The 23,262-nt window shown below is 33.9% G+C and overlaps 1 protein-coding gene across 4 annotated transcripts in view; it reads left to right on the forward strand.

The window, feature by feature from the left end:
- ZCCHC7 (zinc finger CCHC-type containing 7) overlaps positions 1 to 23,262 on the forward strand; it is a 282,022-nt gene that overhangs the window by 242,283 nt on the left and 16,477 nt on the right. For all 4 annotated transcript variants that reach the window (XM_021004481.2, XM_078153038.1, XM_078153039.1 and 1 more), the window contains one exon: positions 2,325 to 2,360. In XM_021004481.2, coding sequence (XP_020860140.1) covers positions 2,325 to 2,360 — 36 coding nt within the window. The remainder of the gene's footprint in view (positions 1 to 2,324; positions 2,361 to 23,262) is intronic.

The following is a 23,262-nucleotide window of genomic DNA, read 5'->3' on the forward strand; positions in this document are numbered from 1 at the left end:
GTAATAACTCTCCAGCTTAATCTTAGACACGTAACTACACAATACAGTTATTTAATGAAGAAAAAAGTGTGCATCAGCTGTAGAGTAATAGAAAGTATCAAATGCCGAAACAAAAACTAGAGTTAATTATATTATACCTCTATTATATATGATTATAACATTCATTAGTGGTATATATTTTATATATTATATTGGTGACCACTTAAAATAAAGATATTTCATCTTTGCCCTAAGCATAGAAAAATTAACTTTCTTTTATAGCTTTACCCTTTCTTAGACTTAAAATTAAAATAGCAAGTGAGGTTTTCGAGGGAGAATATAGCTTCCTGAAATGATTCTGTTATAATCTTTAAGATGGAATAACCTTTCTCTAACTGGATGCAAATGGAAGTTTCACGTTTCTCACCAGTAGATTTCTGCTTTAAATGGTGTCTTCATGTCCAAAGCAATCAAGTGATTGTTCAAAAAACCAAGTAATTCGCTTTTATTATTAAATTGCTTCGGCACAAGTAAAGGTCACATAGCAGAGTAGCATTCTGCCAGTGTATGACAACCCAGTGATTGCAATTTTTCAACTGTATTATTCTGGGGACACTGTGGTAATCAAAAACTACCCGTAACTAATGTATAAATAGCTATTGGTTATCTTTGTGACAATCTACCTCAAAGAATACATACAGTAAAAGCTTATTCTGTTTTGGAAGAAGTTTACATTTTATGGTGTTGTGTATTAGAAACATGTGTGTGAATAATGTCATTTACAAAATGGAAGTTTTAACATCCCATTGCTAAGGTTTTTTAATATACAAACATGCTAGTTTCTATCTGTCATTTTTACTAAGTAACAGAAGAGTTCTTTGCTTTGCAAAAGCACCCTCTTATGTTTTTAAATAGTTGTTCAGTTCAATCAGTGTTACGTTTAGGAAGTCAGTTTACATTATGTATGTGTGTGTGTATGTATGGTTATGTCTTTAAGTGTGTACACACACTCATATGCACACATATGTCAGTCATTTTAGCATTCCTGATAGGAAATTAGACAGGTGATCCATCTGATAGGCTGACTTGCCACACCTTGCTACAAAAAGTACCTAGAGTTTAAATTAAAGTTTAAATGCACACAGATTTCGGGTTACTACACAGCTAGAGAAAACCTTCGTTCTTCTCTGATTGGATATGGTAGGCATAAATATGGATTTTGTCATTCAAAAGCATTATTTTCTTCAGTGTTCCAAGATCTGTAGACACTTTAAAATCATGACATTTATTTAATTTCTGTGCTCATGTGCTCAAAAATAATTGTTACTCATTCAGTGGGTCATTTCTAACATGTAAAGCAAGGAATATAATCCTTTAAACTGAAAGGAAATAAGAACATTAAATATAAACTGGTTTCAAAATCACACTTCAAGAATTCATAGTTACTAAATTCAGTGGCATATTTCTTTTTCTTAACTGTTGGTTTGTTTCTATAATGAATATTGAAATAAAAAAGACAAATAATTTTGTTATAATAAGCCACAGTGATCCTTTTTTTTCTGGAAAGATAGTGAGATATTAATGATTTGTTAAAATAATGATCTGTTTTATTAAAAAAAAAAAGTATCCTTAACACAAGCATTTAATTCCCACTGAGTCACAGTTGGATAGAGTTTAGAGTAGGGGAAGAGAGAGGGCTTATGTATGTGTACATATGAAAGGGGCTTTTCCCGTTTTTTTTCTTTGCTGTTTTTCTATTTATTTTAGCTACTTCAGTACTAGTTTTGCAATTGCTAAGATTAAGACAAAAAGTTAAGCAAGGTACAGTTTTTTTTTCTTTATTTAAAAAAAAAAACTTTTTGCACCTGAGAGTTGTGGCATAAAGTAATTATGGCCTATGGTAATTAAGTGAAACACATTATCGGGCCACACTGAAGTGTTTTTAAAAGAGGTAGCTTGTAAATTATTTCCTAAGGCCCAAGTTGAAAAGGTATGTGCAGAGAGGGTTATTGATTTTTTTTTAAACACAGCTGTGTATTTATCAGTTTAACTATAGTTATGGCTCTTAATCACATCTTAGTCCCCAAAACTTCTAAGCAAAAAAAAAAGAGAGAGAGAGAAAACTTTGTTCCTGGCTTTCTGACAATGGCAGGGAGTGTGTTAAACCAGTGTAAAATTCAATTAAACTGTCTGGCCAGGTTTTTGAAGCTGAAATGCAGACCCTTTCAGCTAAGCTTCTTATTTTGCTGTGACCGACACCAGTGGATACTGTGTTATGCCAAAACCAACAGGCTGTAAAGCACCTTGTTTCATGCTCCCAGCTGATCAATATTTTTATTTTCCAGACTTGCCCAGAAATATGGAGGCAGTATCACCTAACGGTAAGTAGAAACACCTTTTTTATTTTCTCCTAGACCCAGCCTATTTACTCTTCTGTGAACTGCTGACCATAAAATATAGACAAGCATCTTCTGCAGAAAGATAATAAACATCTGAAGAGTTTTTGTACTAGAGGAAGCAATAAGGCACTCTTTTTTCCCCTCAGCTTCCCTCTCCCCCCACTCCCATCCTTCCTCTTCCTATTCTTCAAAGGTTCCGATTTTTTTTTTTTGCTGGCGTCATGTAATGATTACATCACATTGCCACTGTCTTCCAATCTACTTTTGTTATGATGTTAAAAAAAAATTAAAATTTATGTTGAGAGCCATAAGTGAATTAGGTAGCAACTCAGCAACTTTAAAAATAAAAAGTTGTGTTATCTGCAACACATGTACTGTGCCTTCAATATAATTTCTTCTTTTTCATTAAATTTTGAAAATATGAATTTTAAAATTAAGCTTAGAAAAGTTCTATACATCTTTCATGAAGGATAGTTTAGTTTCGTTATCTTCCAGCCACTCTCAAGTCATTCAAGGTGTAAAAATATCTACTTGCTACCATCTAGGCCGTTCATTTCTCCTTTTTATCATCATTTGACGCTAAGTAGAAGTATAAAGCACACTCTTGGTTTATGATAGTTTGCTGCAAGATTTAATTGGCTACACAATCCTAATATTTAGCTTAAATTATATTTTCACTAATTCATTAACACCTTCTTGTCATCTCCTGTAGTATCTTAACTGACTCACAATGTAAGTTTTTGAAAAAATGGCTATAGTTGTATAATTTAATTAAAACTTATTCCTTGGGCTTTTAAATATTTGACAACTTTCACATAAAAGCTAGTGGTAAAATAGGAAGAGAGAAATGTGTGTATACATTGTTCTATTTCTTGACACTCTTACAGATTTTGGGGGGGAAAAGCAAACCAGCAAACAAGTGGACTTGGAAAGGACCAGTTCTATTTGTACTTGTTCTTTGTCTTTTAACTTAAGAGATGAAAAGTTAGTAGGGAAGAAAGCAATGCATGGGATCATGTACTTACACTTTCTTTTATTATATTTGCTTTATTTCTTTAAAAACACTCAGTGGAAAGCAGTAATTCCTTTATCATTCTTCACTCCAAAAGAGAGGTGTCAAGAAACATTAGATACACCTCCCTAGCTACCCTGCTTAGGCACTTTATTTATTTACAGAGTATCTCAGTATTTATGTATTTTACTGTTCAGGTTTTTTTCTAGGTCCATGACAATTCCCTAATAAAATAGCATTCGCATATCTTACTCATTTGTAGTGTAGGTTGTCTTCATTACCAAGACAACTGTCTACTTGTAAAAGATTAAAAAAAAATGAACCTTGAAAATTATCAAATGAAATGATTGTACAGTTTTAAGGTTTTTTTCATTAAATGGAAAAGTTTCCGTCAAGATAGTATTATACAAATGTTGTGAATATAAATTTCATATTTAATCACATTAAATTTATATCCTACCTATATTACAATAGTTTCCTTCACCTATAATCAATAGCTCTTGATTTGATTACTTTACATGAAGTCCCGAAATAATTTTTTGTAATGGTTTTGCTGTCTCCATGGACATTTTGTTTTCCATGGCAGCAACTTTGCAACCTATACTTAATTGAAATATGACCATGTTTTGCATATTTTAAGATCTCTGATTTACTTACAGCAAAACTAATTTCGTCAATGTTTTTGTTACATAATACCTTATAATATTCTTTTTATCCTCCTCCTTTTTTTTTCCTAATGACACTTCTATGTAAATGAAAATAGATACAAGTTACTTTCACCTGGGTGAAGAAAGTATTTAAAGATTCTGTTTATTTCATAGGTTGCCGGAAATGTAGACTTTAAAATGAGTAGTTTCTTAATAGGGAGAAAAACACAAAAGGGAAAGAAATGGGTTTGTTTCCAAATTTTCATCATGAACTATATATAGTGCAAAAATGTAGCTCTAAAAATAATTTACCCCAGACTAGAATATAGATTTTTTTTCAAAAGATCGTTGAATTTGACATCATAGTTTTCAAGTATTCTATATAACATGCTATTAAATGGATAACTATGTTAGTGTACAAGAGGACAAACGTCCAGTGTTTTATTCTTTCAGACACATTTCTAATATTTTTATGTTTGTGCATCTAAAACAGTTACAACAAAAGTACATATAAAATATGCCTTAGCATTATAACAGCATGATATTTAAAAGCATGTAATTAAACAGTATGGATGCCTTTTGGAAATAGAACCAGAATGCGTAGTGATTTTATTCATCATCAGCCTCTTTTCTAGGAGATGGACTGCCACCTATTGACTCCTAGTAGTTCTCACACTTTAATGTAACAGCAGCAGGAACAATGACCAAAACTGTATCTTATGTTGCAATTGCTAATAGACATTCATGTGACTCAGTCTATTAAGAACTATGGAACATTCAAAAGCTAAGACTTAAATTAGTTTTTCTCCTCAGAATATCCATCATTGCAAGTCTCTTGGAATGGTAAAAGCAAGTACGAAACAGAATATTGGAATTTAGTTTGTAGATCATTGTTCAGACTAAGGAATCAAATTCTAATTGCTGTAGGTTAAATATAAAAGTCTGTCATGATTAAAATTCCATTCATGGATAAAAGTAGAATTTTGTAGGGTTTTTTACCTGAATTTTAGCATTCATATAGCATTAAACATAATAAAACATGTTTTGTTGGGAAATAGAATTATTTGATGTTCCATTTTGAGAACTTAAAAAAATGTTTAAATGAAGACCTTTAAGATATATTTGATTCCCACAAATAAGACAGATATTTTTAATATGAACTGACAGGTCCTATTTATGAGCCAGCAATCTATTTTTCTTCAAAATCTGACACCTTAAAAAAGATCATTGTATCCCTAAACATACAAATAGAAAGAAGGACTAGACATACTCTGTTGCTGTAAGTAGAATTATTTAATGGTACTAAATTAGGTATTACTTAAAGTACATTGTCCTGGAATTGGCAAATACACTGAGTAAATTCATTATTTCATCTATTTAATGAGACAAATGGGGTATGTCTACTCAAGTATGGATTGAACAGTTTTTTAACCAATCTTAACCACACATCATCTATAGGTGAATAGTCTCATGGGATACATAGTAACATAATTCTTCTGAGGAATACATGCCTATAAATTTAGATGGTATTCCCTATTTATGTAAATATATTCCATTCACTGTGACTTTACCTTCTTATATATTTCAACTTGTAAAATTATATTCACCAATACATTGATTATTCACATCTCAGTTTGGGGTCTACATGGATTAAATAAAAATAACAGGATTCTAATTTAATTAAATAAATAAAACAGTTTTGACTTGTACCAGGAAATAGGTTGAGAATGTTTAGGAAAAAGTCTTCAAAACGGCAAGACTTGTGTTTTAATTTCTGATATTTTTGAGATTATGCTCCAGTTGATTTTTTTTAAGCAGATTTTTTTTTACCTTGTAGATAACTGATTCTTGATCTTTTTGTTTACCTCCATTCAGTGATGTTCAGACGATAAGATCCCTCCCCCAACCCCTATCATTTCCAACCTCATTTATATTGAAGATCCTAAGGCAAAATGACCACCAGCAGAGTTTTACATCTAACAGAATTCTTAGCTGGTGGATACTATAATTTGACATGCTTTTGACAGTTAGTTAATCTTATTTTTAATTTATTTATGTAAAAAAGTAAATCAGGAATTGATTGTTTTAACATGTGTTAAAAATAGAAAAAGAAAATACTTTTATTTCTTTGTGTGCCACTGTCAAAATAATGTGCAACTTACCATCCTTTTTTTATTATTTTGTAAATAAAAGTGTAAGCAGCCTAGACTTTAGAAAATTGTGGCTCTATCAAATATGACTTCCTTATGATAATTAAGCTCAGAATTCACCTTTACTTTACAATATTTGGGCTATTTAGGTGACACACTTGCCATAAACAAATAGCCTTGCAGTTAATGTAGAAGCTGTGCTTCAAAGTATTTGGGGAAGAACAGTTGTTTTCTTTCTTTCCTATTCTGGGAAATAGAAATTAGACGAACTTACATAAGGTCAGGATTCACTAGTAACTACCATGGGCTTACCTGAGCTCATTGAATGACATTACCAATAATGACATTTTGTATACATTAATATTCCATTCCATCTCAGTAACTACTCAGTTTTCTTTCCTTATTTTCAAGATATAATTTGAATATGGATTTTTTAAGTTATGCATAATATAGAAGTGTGTGCACATCATTGCTTTGTAAGTTGTTCCACCAAGTCTTCCCAGTTCTATATGGTAGAGCAGAATAGTCAAGAGAATAGAATTTAAAATTAGAAGTATGTTAAATGTTTTAAACAAAAAAAAATATAATTACATAGACTTAGAGGTCGATTTGGTGGCTATGTGAGTGTGGTTAATGAAAGTTTTTGTCCTAGGATTTTGGATTGAAGTATAATGAATAATACTTATCCAAATACCAGTTGATAGAATAGATAATTGTTATTTTAAAATGAAGTAATAGATCATCATAATAAATCACTTTAAATGCTTATTTCAAACAAGTCTTTTTGTGATATAAAATAGATTTCCTCTAATTTGACATATACCAGGTATCTAACATTCTTTTCCATGGTCTTTAAAGGCCTTTATTTATGACTTTGATTACTAGCATAGTATCTACTACAAAAAGTGTTTTCAGTAATTTAGCATATATTACTTTGGAAAAAAGTGGAAGGGTAGTTTAAATTTTAACTGTTTTGGAAAGTTGGAGTATTTTTAGTTGATCGATCTAAAATATCTTTAAAAACATTTTTTCCCATCAGTTGTTGAGTCTACCAATATAGAAATTATTCCAAAGGTAATACTTCACAATCAGTTGATAATTATTTCTTAAATGTTTGCTTTGTGACTGGTACCATCCTAAATGCTGAGGGTATAAGTACAATACATGAAACAAGGAGCTTACATTCTAATTAGTAACAAGTTAATAGTGTAGAAGCTTTGCTTTGGTATTTAAAAATTACTTTGCTAACTTCCTGAGGAACTAAGAGTTCTGTTATATAAGTAAAGCATAATAATTTTAAAATGGATACTGTACAGTAACTTTTATAGTAGACTTCCCTAGATCCCGATGGCTAGTTTGAGGAGATAATGCCATTATGTCATATGTGACATAATTACCTTTTTTCAAAGAATTGGAAATCAATAAAATATGCTTCCTATTGTTACCATATTGAAACCAAATAAGCTAGTTTGCTTTTATTTCTAATTTATAAAGGGTTTTGGAAAAATAAATAAGTGATATAAACATTTTCCCATTCTCTTATCACTAACTTTCACATAAAAGAGAAAAGTTGTCGTTTTTAAAACTCCAGGGAATAAGTTTTAATTAAATTTTATAACTATGTTTAAATTTTAAAGCTTTCACTGAGTGATAGTTTATTTGCTGATTTACAAGACATGGTAGGATCTGGCAGTGCTTCACTTATCATTCTGAACATGATTTTCATTGTACAGACCTAAAAAAAATGTTGGGATGATTTTATATTTTTGATTGTTTGAATTCCAACTAAATTAGAATTTTATATATAACATCATTTTTTCTATAATAACTATATTTGAGATCTTAGGGATAATAAATGTATTTGAATAATTATGTTTTAAAAGCAGTTTTTCAGATAGCAAAACATATTCTTATAAAGTTTTTAGGTAACCAAAATTTACCAGATTTTAAAATTACTAGCATAAAGTTCAAACTTGCGAAGGAAATTGAAGTTATGTTGTTAAGATAAAAACTTTCACAGAGTCGTTACTTTGGTTATAATGCAACCATTTGTATTAATTCTGCATCTTTACATATAAACCAACTACTACATATTTTTTAAAATCTGTCACAAGTAAATCATACCACATTTTGACAAAATGTGTCCTTGGAAGATTCTGGAAAACAAGAACCAAAGCCAATGTATTTGAAAAATATTAATTCTATTAGATTAAAAAATACATCTAAAACCAGTTTCCCAATGCTTCTGTAAAATGAAAAAATGATTGTTGTAAATTACTCATCCATGTGTTATTTTTCATAATTGTCCCAAAGTATCTATGTCGTTGATTAAGGTTCCTACAGTTTGTAAGAAAGGTATAAAATCTTTATGTAAAAGGGAGAAACAAAGAAGAGTATAATTGGCTTTGAATGTTGCTGCTTTTACTAAAAAAAAAAAATGAAATTTAGGATACAACAGAGTACAAACTTTTCTTCCTTTCAGAGAAAAATTGAATTGTCTACATTTCCCAAGGCTAGGATTCCTGACTTAGTTTATTTTCAGTATTTTACTGCAGTAATCATTTTTATTTAAATAAAAAACTAACATAACAGAATTTGAACATAATTTCTTTGATTTTAGTATTTAGCTGTCACATTAACAAGGTACTAATGTGTCTCATTCTCTTGTAAATTTAGATTTCAGCTCCCTGAGGATGAAAGTTGGATAATCATTCTACAACTAGGAAACAAAGTTATTTCAGTCTGAATTAAGCCAGAGCATTCTCTTACAATCCTCTAAATGTCCTTAAATTCTTAATAACCAATGAATTCAGGAGATACTGTAGTCCAGCAGAAAGAGCCCTGGATTTGGAATAAAAGGACCCAGTTTCAAATCCTAGCTTTGCTGTTTATTACTTCTGTAACCACAGGCAAATTACTCTCTAGGGCTCAGTGTAAAATAGGGAGGTTGAACTAGGTGACCTTTAAGGGTCCCTTCATGCTGTAAATCTATGATCCTATCAGTTTTGTTTTCATTCTTTTCTGAATTGATATTCAGCCTAGCATAGTGGAAAGAAAATTGGCCTCAGAGCCAGAATGAGCCTGCATTGAAATCCCACCTCTCATAGGTACTGGCTCTAGGACCCTGGGCAAGTCATGTAACATCTCAGGGCCTGAGACAGCTCTCTAAAAGCTCTAAATGACAGAGCAGCTGTACATTGCCTTGGTGGAAGTAATTTCCTCACTGGGAGTTCCCTATACCAGTGACATCACACAGGTCCAGTACAGTATGTTAAATCAAACAAAATCATTTAATCTGCAGTTTAGAAACAATGGAAAATTGTCATGCGTTTCTTTCCTTTGGGCAAAAAGCACTGTTTTCTTTATACCTTCAGCTTAATTGCTACAAAAAGACTGGTATATTTAGAATTTACATAATTGGGTTCAGGTTTCACTTCCGCTTAAGTTTTTTCAAAATACATATGTTGCTATTAGTGTTGTTCTCATCCCCAAGAAAGTATTTATCATTAGGATAATAAATAGGCAAAAGAAAAGGTAGAGAAGGCCATTTGGATTTGTTAAAGCGTTTTAGTGCTGTCATGTACAATGTATGGTTTATTATTTTTTTTCTCCCAAGTGTGCTTAACATATGTTGCTAAGAACAGAGATTATAATAGTCATTTAAAAATTGTAGACTTATTTGCTCATTGGCAAAATTTGGTTGAAATCAGTTTTATCTGAACGTATGATTTCATCACTGTGGTGAGCTAGACAGGGTGGAAACTCTTCTGCCAACACAGATTTGCATAATCCCATCTATTAATGATCTGAAGAAATAAACCAAGGACACCCAGAGAGTAAATGATGGTGTTGTTGATCGTGGTCACAAAGCTAATAGGTGTCTCAAGGCAGCACTTGAACTCAGATCTTTCTGACTCCAGAACCAGCCTCTATCAACTAGCTATGTTATGCTGCTTCTCAAGTCAACTAGTGTGTTTTTTCTGTATTTGGATAGATTCTGGGTCTGTATTTTCATTGATACAGGGAAGCTGAGGGTAAGGAAACTTCTACCAATGCAGTTTAGCCCCTTTTCTTCAGAGACTTGCCTAAGGTCACACATCTACTCCATGTCAGAGGTAGGACCTGAATCCTGGTTTTTCCAGCTCCAAGGCCAGCTCTCTATCCATTATGCCGTACTAGCTCTGGTGACTGGTTGGGGTGGGGGGTGCCATTTAGAAGTCTTTTATCTCTCCATCAATTATTTGGTTTTTTTTCATACAATCCTAAGAAAAATGGTTTAAATATCAAATGGTGTACTATTATTCTACTGCTAAGCCAACCTAAAAAACAGTGTCATTGTTATGACAAGAATTTAAATATAAGTATCAGACTTAGATCATGAGTGGTATTTTAAAATTAGACTTTTTTTCAAAGTGTATGCTAGTTTTAGGATTATGAATTATTCTATTTCTTTAAAATTTGAATCTTGAGTTCTTGCTTGTATCAACTCTTTGGCATGTCATTTATATGTATATAATGTATACAGTAATTTTAGCCATTTCAGCATGTAGGTGGTCATTTTAAGTGCTCTCATTTAGAAACTAACCATTTCAGTGATTATGATCAGGTGAGTGCAGTCAATGATAGAAGCAGATGTGGTGTAGCAGATAGCACTGAACTGTCTTATATGTTTTGGATTTCAGTAGCTGTGTGTATGATTTAGTAGATGTCTACATGATTGATAGTTTGATAATTGAATAGAAAGCCAGCCTTAGTGCCAACATAATGTAATACATGCTGACTCTGTGACTCTGGCCAAGTCACTTTACTTCAGTGCACCCAGAAAACTCCTTAAGAGCACAAATTGCGTAACAGTCTATCTCCATTGATTAAGAGAGTTTCTTCATTGGGAATTACCTGTACCAATGAAATCACACCAAAAAAATGAGTTACTGGCGTGTTAAATTTACATGTTAAATTAAATTTCATATTCAGATATGTGCATATACACATGTCTAAGAGATCTTTCTTAAATATTTGAAAATCACTGACATAGGCATTTTCAACCATAACCTTGAAATATGATATGATAAGCAAACTTATTTAGAATTTGCATATTATAATTCACTAAAAGTATCCATTGTCCTAAGTAGTTAATAAAAGTTTTCAAATTCATGCATGTTCTTTTACTGCAATAAATAAGTTACAAAATAAACTCTAATTTGGAGGCATTGTGTAGTATAGAAGAAGCAAGAAGATAGGACTCAGAAGACTTAGGTTCAGAACCTAACTTGCTGCTTACTGTGCATACATAAACGTGAGCAAATAACTTCAAGTCCCAGCACCTTGTGTTTTCTCACATGTGCAATTAGGGTTGGACAGCATGTTCAACAGATAACATTGACTAAACCCTTCCTATGTACAGAGCATTGTGCTAGACACTAGGAAAAATACAAAGTTTACCTAAGATACATGCCTTCACAATAAAATATAATATTATACCATAAATGCATTAGAAAGTTTTGGGGGGGGAAATCTGTGTGAGATGATCTTTAAAGGTTCCTCCAGGCTCTAAATCCCATGATCTTAAATATAAAGGGGGAAAAAAAATACAGTGAAAGAGAACATAAAAATAAATGGATTGTTGACAAAACCTGATCGAAATTTTTAAAACTAATGTTATTGGTCATTTAATCTGTCATGTGCATGTGTATTCCACAGTCTCTGAACCCAGTTGGTTCTCAGTCAACAAGCATTCATTTATAAAGTGCCTGCTATGCACCGGGCACTGGGAAATAGTAGCCAGGGAAGCAAACTTTGGTCTAGGTAGTCACCGAATTGTGAGGAGAGGCACAGGATAAAGAGAAGCATTGGTAAAAACACACACACACACATACACACACACCCCTCTCTATTTAAGGTACCAGAAAGTAATGTTTGTTCTACAAGTACTTTTTCCTAGGCATGGGAACTACACTTTGATAAATATTACATAATAATATGACCAAGTTTAAGAACTTTACTTCTAATAGAAAGTCACCAGAATACTTAAATCATACTTTCACCTTCATTCTTAGGTCAGATTCTATTTTATATTTTTGTCTTTGTATCCCTAGCACCAAATACAGGGCCATGTACTTAGTAGATGCCTAATAAATGCTTGTCAAAACTGCAGAATAATGCATAACTCTACCAGCAAGCCACATAACAAAAATACAAATTTAGTCCCTAGAAATAATGGTAATTTTTTGGATTACTCTTTGGAAAAAATAATTATCATGTACACATCACCTAGATGATATTGAATCATGTTGGTGAATTTTTTGTTTCCTTTATCAATTTGGCAAATTGAATTAGTTGTCCTAGGCTCCTAGGTAGTATTTCTTCTGCCTTTTCATAACTGTTTAATTATTGTGCACTTCTCTATGGGTGCATATGTACATCTTCAGATGTGTTTTATAGAAGTGTGAGAGGCAACGTTGCATAGTAGGCAGAACACTAGCCTTGGAGTCTGGAAGATCTGGATTCCAGTCTTGTCACTAACATAGTGGTTCAGTGACCCTGAGAAAAAGACATTTAATTTCTCTCTACACAACTTACAGGGACTATCAGTTGTAGCGATGTTGATGCTCTGCATTGTCAAAGAAAATTCCCTTATCCAGGAGATCCCTGTATCAACACAATCACAGATTCAATCCCTATTCTTTTATGTAAATGTAACCTTTTTTATGTGACTTTAAAAGATTTTGTTTTGTTTTTCTGATACAAATGTTTCATCCCACAAAAATTTTCCATTGGATAAATTGTATTCCAAATCATTACATGGCATTCCTTCATTGTTTATACATCAGAACCTTGATTTACATTGTCATAATTTATACTTTTAACCTGGATCTATTAATATACAGATTTCCCACTGTTAATACTCCATCTCATGGGATTTTCCCTCTTCCCCTCACAAGTCCTGAGTAAGAAGAGATTTATTTTAAAACTATCCCTTAACAGGCCGAATTTCTAAACAAGTGCTTAGGAATTAGCATTCTCTAGTGTTTAGCACCTCCTTTAGAAGTCTATTGCCGACTCATAATCAGCTCACGGATGCTTGACACTTTAGAGATGTTCTTTTGAATGGTGCACAAGCTTAAAATGAGGAGGGACTCTTTATTAATTTGGATGAGGAAAATCCATACTGACCGTTCCATTCAGGGCCAGCAGTATTATTTTTTAAGTCAGTATTAATATACAGTGGTCATTTTCCTTGTTAACATTATTTGCCTCAGTTTTTCCTTTTGATGTATTTGCAGTATTTCTCTCCCATCTCTAGAAGTGTGTATAAGAATTTTTGCTGCATTGCAAATTTGACATTTTAGAATTCTGTTTTATAGATATTTAGGGAGCTCTAGGAACTCAATCAACAAGCATTTCCTAAATGATATATTAGGTAACTATGTGCCAGGCATTGTTTTTAGAAAAAGCAAAAACAGCCCTTATCTATAAGAAGCATTCTAATGAAGGAAATAGCATGTGCATAATCTTAATCTCCTTATTCTTAGTGTCTTCCCTCTGAGGCTGTCCCTTATATACATCCTGTTTGTACGTAATTATCTGAAGGTTGTCTCTCTCATTAGACTATGAGCTACTTGAGAACGGGGGCTAACTTTTGTTTTTCTTTGTATCTTCAGAACTTAACATAGTACCTGGCACATAGTAGTCACCTAATGTATACGTGTTGACTGACTGACTGGCTAAATCGGTACATATAAGATATATAGAGAACAGATAAAAGATAGCTATATATAGGGAAAAACACTAGAAAACACAGGAGAACCAGGAAAGGGCCCTTTCAGGAAGTACACTTTTAAGAACTGACTCTGAGAGGTTGATCCCAACAGGCAGAGTTCAAGAGGGAGAGTGTTACATGCTTAGGGAGAGCTAGTAAAACGTCACAAAGAAAGAAAATGGAGAGGAGTGGTATATGCAGAACAAATTGGTTGGATCATTGAGTACATGGAGGGGAGTCATGAGTTAAAAGATTGAAAGACATAGGAATAAGGCCAAGTTGTAGAGAATGTATGTCAAACAGGAATTTATGTTTTATTCTAGAGGCAACATGGAGCCATTGGAGTTTACTGAGTAGGGAGAGAGATATGGTCAGACTTATGTTTTAGGAAAATCACTTTGGTAGCCAAATGGAGACTGGTTTGGAAGGGGGAGAGACTTGAGACAGAGGGAATATTAGAAGACTGCTGCACTAATATAAACAAGAGGTGAGAAGAGCCAGAACGAGGATGGTAGTTGTATCATGGAAAGAAGGGGACTTAAGCAAGAGATGTCATCAAGGAAGAAAATACAGGTCAGGTAAGTAAGGAGTTGAGGGTGACATGAAGTTTGTGAACCTGGGTAACTGGAAGAATGGAGGTACTGTTGAAGTTTAGAAGAAGGGGCAGGAAGGGAGAAAGGAGTTCCGTTTTGGATTTTGTTGAATTTTGAGATGTTGAAGTCTGCAATATGTGGTATGGAACTATACATCAGATTAGGAATTAGGGTTAATTAAACAGATCTGGGAGTCATCCACATAGAGATAATTATTGGACATGACAGAGTGAATATCTCAAGAAAAGAAAAGAGGGCCTAGCACACAAGTTTGGGGGACATCCAAAGGTATTGGAAAGAATCTGCAAAGGACCCTACGAAAATAGTAAGAGAACCAACTGAAAGCAGAATCATAAAAACCCAGCTATTAGAGAGTATCCCAGAGGAGAAAGTGTCCAGTGCTCCAGAGAGATTGAGAAAGATGAAGTTGGAGAAAAGGCCATTAAATTTAGCAATCAAGAGATTGTTGGTAACTTTAGAGAGAGCAGTTTCTTTTAAACAATGAAGTCAAAAACAGATTGCAGCCAGTTTAGAAGGGAGTGAGAGAAGTGAGTAGAAGAAGAAAAGGGCACAGGCATTGATTACGCACCTGTGTGCCAGGCACTGTGCTTAGTGCTTTACAAATATTATCTTACTTGGTCCTCATAAGAGCCCTGGGAGGTAAGTACTATTAAAATCCCCATTTTGCAGTTAAGGAAATGGAAGTAGAGATGACTTGCCTGCAGCTAGTGTCTAGGGCCAGATTTGAACTCAGGTCTTTCTGACTCCATTCTATCACTGTACCACATAGCTAACAGCTTTTTGGAGAAATTTAGCCCAGAAGGAGAAGAGAAATACAGGTTGATATATAGTAAGGATGGTGGGATCTAATGAGGTTTTTTTAAGGATAGGAGAGACTTAAAGCAGCAAGGAAGTAACTGTTAGGGATAGCTTGAAAATTAAAGAAGTAGAAATGATGAGGGTGGTCTTCTGAAGAGTACAGGAGTGGGGCAAGATCGTGGGTAGAATTGTTGACCTTGGCAAGCAGTAGGGTCCCCATCATTGGAGACTAAATTGAAAGAAGAAAGAGTTAGGGAAATGCCTGGGTGATATGAGATGAGGCAGAAGAGAGAACCAGGAGTTCTTGATGAATGGCCTCAGTCTTTTTGGTGAAATAGGAGGGGAGGTCTTTAGCTGAGAAAATGGTGAGAGAGGGTGACATAGGAAGCTTGAGGATAGAAAAAAAGGTTTGGAACAGCCACTGTGGTAAGCAAGATAGGAAATCAATTGGGAAGTTTCCCTTGCTTCAGTGAAGGACCAGCAGAGATTAGCCCCTTCCACTCAGCTGTAGAAATGATCTTCCTAAAGTAGAGATCTGACCATGTCATCCCACTATTTAATAAATTCCAGTGGCTCACTGAAATGCTAGGATCAAATGTAAAGTGTTCTGTTTAACTTTTGATGTCCTTCTTCACCTGGACCCTTCCTGGCTTTTCATTCTTCTTACACTATACTCTCCCTCTTTGTATTCTGTGATCCAGTGACGCTGGGCCTCTTTGCTGTTCCACTACATCTCCCAACTCCATGCAATTTCAATGATTATCTCTCGGGCCTGAAAGCTTCTCTGGAATCCTTTATAACTGAAGTCCCACCTTTTGCAAGAATTCCTTCCTTCTGAGATTATCTCAAAGTTATCCTGTATATATTTTGTTTGTATGTAATTGCTTGCATGTTGTCTCCCCACTTAGATTGAGAGCAGAGCCTGTTTTGGCCTTTCTTTATATACCTAACACTTAGCATAGTGGCTCGAGCATAATAGGTATTTAATTGACTTGATTGTCTAGCATTAATTTGTAGTGGAACCTATCAGCATGGATTGATTGTTTCTCTCAGTTCTGATCAGCAGCACCTGAGTGGGAGCAAAGGAGGCAGTTAGTGAGGATAATGCAAGGTTGGAGTTTGGCCAGAAGTAATCTCATTAAGATGAGGGAACAAGAGATTAAGAGCTTACTCTGCACTTCATGAGATAGAAAGAGAAAAAAGAAACAATCCTTGCCCTCATGGAGCTTACATTCTGTCAGAAAGGAGGAGAAACAATTAACTTGGCACTTATATTTTGAAAAAATAGACTTGCTTTCTGTGACGTTCAGGTTTAGTTTTGCCAACGCAAAAGGACTGAATTGTTTTTCTTCGATTTATTTTATGAGCCATTATAAAGACTAATCATTTTATCCAATAACATAACAAGAAGTCTTTATGACAAACTCCTTTTTAAATGGAAATGGGCACATAAAATATATACTATTTAAAAAACATGGTGGGATGATGGGAAGGGGGGATACAAGTGAATAGCATATTTTGTATTTCATGTGTAAGTGATAGTTAATTATAAGCAAATAGAATCATGTAAATCTTTGGTTCCTGCATATATGTTGAAAAAATGTCCTAATCTTAATCCTACCACCAAAAAAATTACAAATGAAACTTCCTATCTAGAACAGAGTATATAATAAATCATCTTAATCTTCTGTTTACAAGTAAGAAAAAAATAACTTCTCAGGTTATTCTACTTCAAGTAAAACCCTTTCAGTCTTATATTTAATGGTACATGAATGCCTACATTTTACTAAAGCCAAAAACCAACAAACTTCTTGGGAAGATGTTATGATATTAGATCTTTGTAAAATGTTTTCTGGATTCCTTTAGCAATGTTGGAATTGCAGCAAATAAGGGAGTAAAGAATTTAAACAAAAGTATATGATTTACATTCCTTCAATTAGCATTTTTATTTTATATTTGTTTATTATTCTGAGACTAACAGACAAAATTAAGCATATTTTAACACTGTCACTCCTGCCTTTTGAGCAGGTTATTGCATCTATGTTATTTCTAGCTTTCATATCTTATGTTTAAGAGTATTTCATTAGAGTAAGCAGAACTTAGAAAAAAGGAAGCCTGTGAGTCATTTAGAGTAACAGTAAATATTAAAACCTTGGGGTTTGTTTGGTTACATTCATCTTCTGATTTTACAAGTAGTTCTAATAGGTTTGTATACAGTTTGATACAAAATGTATACATATATTTGAATGTTTTCTGTGTATATCTTTTAATATCTTTTAATATATACTAATATATATGTTTTAGTCACTAATAAAAATCAAGATAAAATATACATGGATTTATATACACATATATGCACACATGTGTTTGTGTGTGTGTTTTCTTCCTTTCTCATCCCCTCCCCCCACCTCCTTTCTCCACGCCCTCCTCATCCCTCCACAGGCTTCAAAGCTTGTGGTCCTTTTCTATCCATGTACTAAAAGGTTTCTTTGTAAACCAGGCCATTTGTCCATCATTGTTTGAGGTCCAAACAGTGGTAAAATACCCTGTCACCGATCCCGAGTGCTGTGAATGGCAGCTCCTCTCTGGACAATTGGCGGAGGGGCCGAGAAATATTCCTGAGAGGATTATTTAACCTTTCAATTTAGAGGGCACAAAGCCTGGCTGATTAATGAACTTTCTGATGGGTGCTGATAAACGGATCTATTTCTTTATTTCCCCTAAAAGTGATTCCTTCTCCTGTCCCATATTACTATAATCTTAAACATAAAATGTGGCAAATAGATTAAAAAACAGCACTAAAGAGTTTATCTGGCTGGCAAACTGAAGGAGCTAAATTAAAATTGGTAATGAAAGCAGTGGCTGAGCCTTGTATATGGTTTTTAAATGCACTGTGTATTTTGAAGAGACTTATTCTCCGGCTTGCCTGGTAATGACTGCTTTGGGTGCACAGTCCGGGGCTGGTTTCTGTTATCCCCCCAAAAAAAATGAGTTGTGTTATCTGGATGACTGCAGACACATACGCATCCCCCTTTCTCACTGCATGGGCAGACAAGGTCGATAGCATTACAAGGTATTTGTGGCAGCGCTTGTTTCAGTTTTCAGAGCTGCCAGTTTTCAGCCAGATTTGAATTACAAAAGAAGAAGCTGGCATGAAAATTGAAAGGGTTTATCGGCTAGTCTGAAGCCTCATAGCACATTGCTTATTTATGCAGTCCATTTGCACCAGGAAATATAAAAAGGAAATACATTTTAAAAATAAGGTCATAAAGACCCAGATATGTTTAAGATGGCAAATAAAATATAGATACCTGTAATATCTTTCCAGGAAACGATTTCACTTAATGTTGCATATTACTTAAGAGCATTTATGTTGCTGTCGTAAATTTGGCGTTTGTGTCACTATGTAGGGAGTCTCTGGGGGATTAAGAAGGAAGCCTTTGCTAACTTACTTTAAAATTAAAATCGACAGAGGAGAGCTCTGTAGTTTGAGCACTACATTGGAAATATTTAAATAGGGTGGTAAATTAAACTTAAACTAACATTTTTGCATTCCATGTAAAATTAGCTATGGGCCAGTGAATAAATGCCACCACCTTTGGAGAAAATTGGGATGCTTTTTAAGCCGTGAAGATTTTGGAGCATTCAGAGAGTGAATTACTGTTATCCCTAATGTCTTGTGTATGTTCATTGTTCTCTACTTACTGAGATTTTCATTTTTGTTCTCTTCGACCAAAAAAAAATTAATGTTTCCCTTCCTGCATTGCACATTACCAGATACTTATATTTCATTCTCCATTAAGTAGTTTTTCAGATTTTCTCTAGTGCTTTAATAGTTTAGAAATAAAAATAATAATTATCATCATCTACATCTTCAACAGTGGGATTTCTACAGCAATTGATATCTGTTCTGTGTTATGGGAGTGTTGTGTGATTGAAGATACACACACACACACATACACGCACACATATACACAATCTCACACTGACATCACGTATATGTATACAAAAGAAGACATATATATATTTAGAATGCCATAGCTTGAATAATCATAATGGGCATCACTGAGGTCATTTGCAAGTTTTAGCCCTTTGGTTTTTAGAACTTGAACCTCCCAGTGGGGGAAGGGGGGTTTAACTGTATGTGCCAAATATCAAAGCAATAAAGCAATTCTGCTGTATTTAGAATGAATATTTCTATTCAATAACATGTCATCCAGTAAAATAAATAGCCCTTAACCAAACAATGAGAAATGCAGTTTTAGCATTTTTCCTTTTTTACCAGCAACACCTTTCTAATGTTTACATGGTCTTATCTAATTGTTTTATGTGGATTTTTTAAAATCAGCCAAAATATCAAAAGCATATATGACTTGTGCGTGTTAATGATGTGCTGTACATTTTTTCATGAATTTTCATAAGGAATTTGTTCTACGTAGCATGTGTGGCTTAATGATGTAATCACCTGATAGACTAGAAAATGCTTCAAAGGAGACGTTCCAGTCTGTTGTATACATAATACAGGTTTCAGAAATCTGCCTAATTAAGGAATTACCCAATGGATTGAGAGTCTGTAGGGTACATGACATGGTTGGGTTTTTTTTTTTAAATCACGCAAAATATTATGTGTCTGACACTAGTACAGTGGCTCTCAACAGAAGGTTTTGATGTATGGAGAAAATAATGTGTAATGTCCACTGGAATATAACTATGTTTGGGTTTGGGTTTTTTTCTGAGAAGAAAATTAAAAATTTAACACTTTCTACATTCTTTGGCTAATTTTAAAAAAAATCTGTAAAGCAAAGTAAATCATTACTTTTTTCCATATAAAGATAGGTACAGAAGGTAAAGGCTTTGTCCCAAAGCAGCCGGAAAAAATGGACAGACCTAACACAGGACACAGAGTTCCTTGCTTCCAGCTAGTTCCGTACCCAGCCACTCTTTATTACAAATGTGGGGACTGAAACCCTGGAGCAGGAAGGAAATTTAAAGTAAAGCTCAGATATCTTCTTTTAGTTGTTCTTTGTCCTTTTTGCAACCCACAGAAATGGTTTTGGTGGACCACCATTCCTTATTTTTTCCATATAAAGAATGAGTTACATTCTCAAGTTTGCCCCTCTTCTTGACCTTCCCACTGTTGAGGTATGTGGACACTCCTAAATTTATTTTTCACAGAGCCAGTATAATATGTAGGAAAGTGTGGCCAGTCTCATGGGTAGTCAAGGAAAAAAAGCAGTGTTCTTTGGCGGAAACAAAGTAAGTGTATTATAAATATAGGCTGCAAACTATAAGCAGATTTGTACATGACCTTAGTTAATAGCTAAATGCTAGTAGGCAGTTGCAACTCTTTATATTCAGTTGTCAAAATCATGTCAATAGGTTGTTTCAGCTTTTGGTTTGGAGTGGCTCAGTAAAGCTGGTTGGATCAGATGTTTTTAAATATTTGCATTTTTATGTCATATAGTAGATGACATTTGAAGAATAAATTGATTTAGAATTACTTTGAAATAATGAGGCTACTCTTAGACATGAATATCATACCTATTTAAGAATTTTGGTACTTAGCTCAGTAACAAGTTTAGAAAAGAGCTAAGCTCTACTATGTAATTTAAACTTTGTACCATAACATGTATACATACTTGACTATATAATTTATGTTGAATGTAAAACATTCAGGTCTTAGTTTTTGGTTTTTTATATTTGCATTTTTGCATGTGACAAACTTGGCTAATTAATAAAAACATGTAGTCTAATCTTTAAACCATATGAATGGATGTAAAAATAAATCTGTTTTGTGTTCTTTAGAGTAGAAAATTCTCTTTAATTAGTGAAATTGATTGCATATCCTAGGTAATAATGAGCTTCAACTAGATGCAAGGCCTCATTGGATCATAGTCAGTTTAGATAAGGGCATCTCAAGGTCACAGAAGGAGCTGCCCAGCAGGTTCATTTACATAAAAAATTACTTGTTCGAAATAGGACACTGAGGCAGCCCTGACGTTTTGGTCTCTTGGCCTTTGTCATGGAGATTCCTAGTTGAGGAGGGAGGAAGGCCACTGTCCCAGATAATGATTAACTGTTTTAATGGCATTCATTCATTCATTCGGCACTAACTACTCATGCAGAAAAAAGGGTTATGTAAAATGACATTAGAAGAAAATCATTTGTAATCGTTGCATCGGGCTGCACTTTGAGGAGACATTAGAAGTAAATCCGTGGCGTAGTAGGCTTATGCTTTATCTTCTGATATTTACTGAGTTTACTGGGGCATGAAAAGCTTTCAGCAAGAATAGCAGATGGGGATGGACCTTTCATAGGTAATGCTATCTACCAAGTTATTACTTCTGTATATTGATAGTAAAGTAATCTCCAAGATATCGCCCTACAAATATAGATTATTTAAATGTTTGTAACCCCCCCAAAATTATGACAATAAGGTACCCCCTTTCATAAATACTTCATTTGGTACCCACCCATTGGATAATACTCTTCAGATATATACTCTTTGAACTTAACTTTTTTTTTAAAAAATTGTTCCCCTTGCATTTAACTTTTGTAAGTTGTAGACATATGTGTGATTGTAATCCAAACTGGAACTAATCAGCGTAAACATCCCCCCACAAATTGGGCATTTTCTGCTAATTAAAAATAAAGACATAGCCCTGAGGCAGAAGTATAAAGTCACACAAACTTATATTTCAGAGACATTCAGTAAGCCTGAGGAGTCTTGTTAGAACATAGTACGAGAACTTGTCCACTGAAAATCATTACTGAGTTTTCAATACTGTATTCTAATACGGAGATGTTCTCTAATTAGGTGAGATCTATGCTGATTTCATTTCATTCTCATTGAGTGCCTAGTGCATGATAGTTTATTAAAAAGAGAGCATGGAGATAGCATTTGTCATGTCATTTACTAATTAATTATTGTGAAACAGTTTGGAAGCTCATAGCACAGTATAAATACTGCTGCTATTTTTTTATTAGCAATAATGGAAGTTTTTCACTGGTGACATTATTCAGATGAATGAACATCCAAATGTTTGCATTTCATCCAGGGGCATATATAAACAGTGATGTTAAATTTGAGGGATTTGAACCAGATCACCCTTTGTAAATAAAAGGTATAACATGTACAAACATGCTGGCAAATCTTTAGCAAAGGGTATCTTTGTGGCTGATACTGTACTACTGAGTTTCTGTTGACACTGAATGTCACCTGTTTGTTTAAGATTTTCCCAATATATCAACTACATTCTGGGAACATTGAGTGCTTGTGGAAGTGCATTATTGATCTGTTCCAATCATTTAGTATACAAAACCAGTAATTTCTTACAGAGTACTAGTGACCTGAAAGAGTTAATGCAGCATTCCAGAGCACTCAATTTGTCTTGTAGATGTAGTGAAGATATCAGAGTATTGGGTGTATTGTCTGCTACCAATTCTTTCTTGCACACCAACACTTTCCCTAGTCACAAAAGTCCTTCCTTTTCCCCTTTCTTTCATGTTCCATGGCCAGACAAGCTTATCAACGGTATGTTTATAGAATGCCTGCTAGTTGCTTTGTGTACTATTCACAAACAGTGAATATGGACATCGCAGAGTTGGGTAAGGATTGAAATAGAAATATTGGAAGAAGGCATTAGGGATGCCACTTGTTCAGGAGAATAACTAGGTATATATAATGTTTCTGGCACATTGCTTCATTAGTAAGAGCAAAGTTACAGAGACCAGAGAAGGATGGAAATTCCCTCCAGTCTTGTTTCTCCATAGCTTCTAAATGGTTTTATGTGAATCCAGTTTTCCATCTGCTGGTCAGGTACCTAGATTCATAAAATAATAAACACCACAAACAAAAATCTTCTGGGTAAAGATTCTGAGGTTTCCCCATAGCCACTATTTTA

The sequence above is a fragment of the Phascolarctos cinereus genome, unplaced genomic scaffold (genome assembly GCF_003287225.1).
Source record: "Phascolarctos cinereus isolate Bilbo 61053 unplaced genomic scaffold, phaCin_HiC Scaffold_4;HRSCAF=312, whole genome shotgun sequence".
Taxonomy (NCBI): Eukaryota; Metazoa; Chordata; class Mammalia; order Diprotodontia; family Phascolarctidae; genus Phascolarctos; species Phascolarctos cinereus.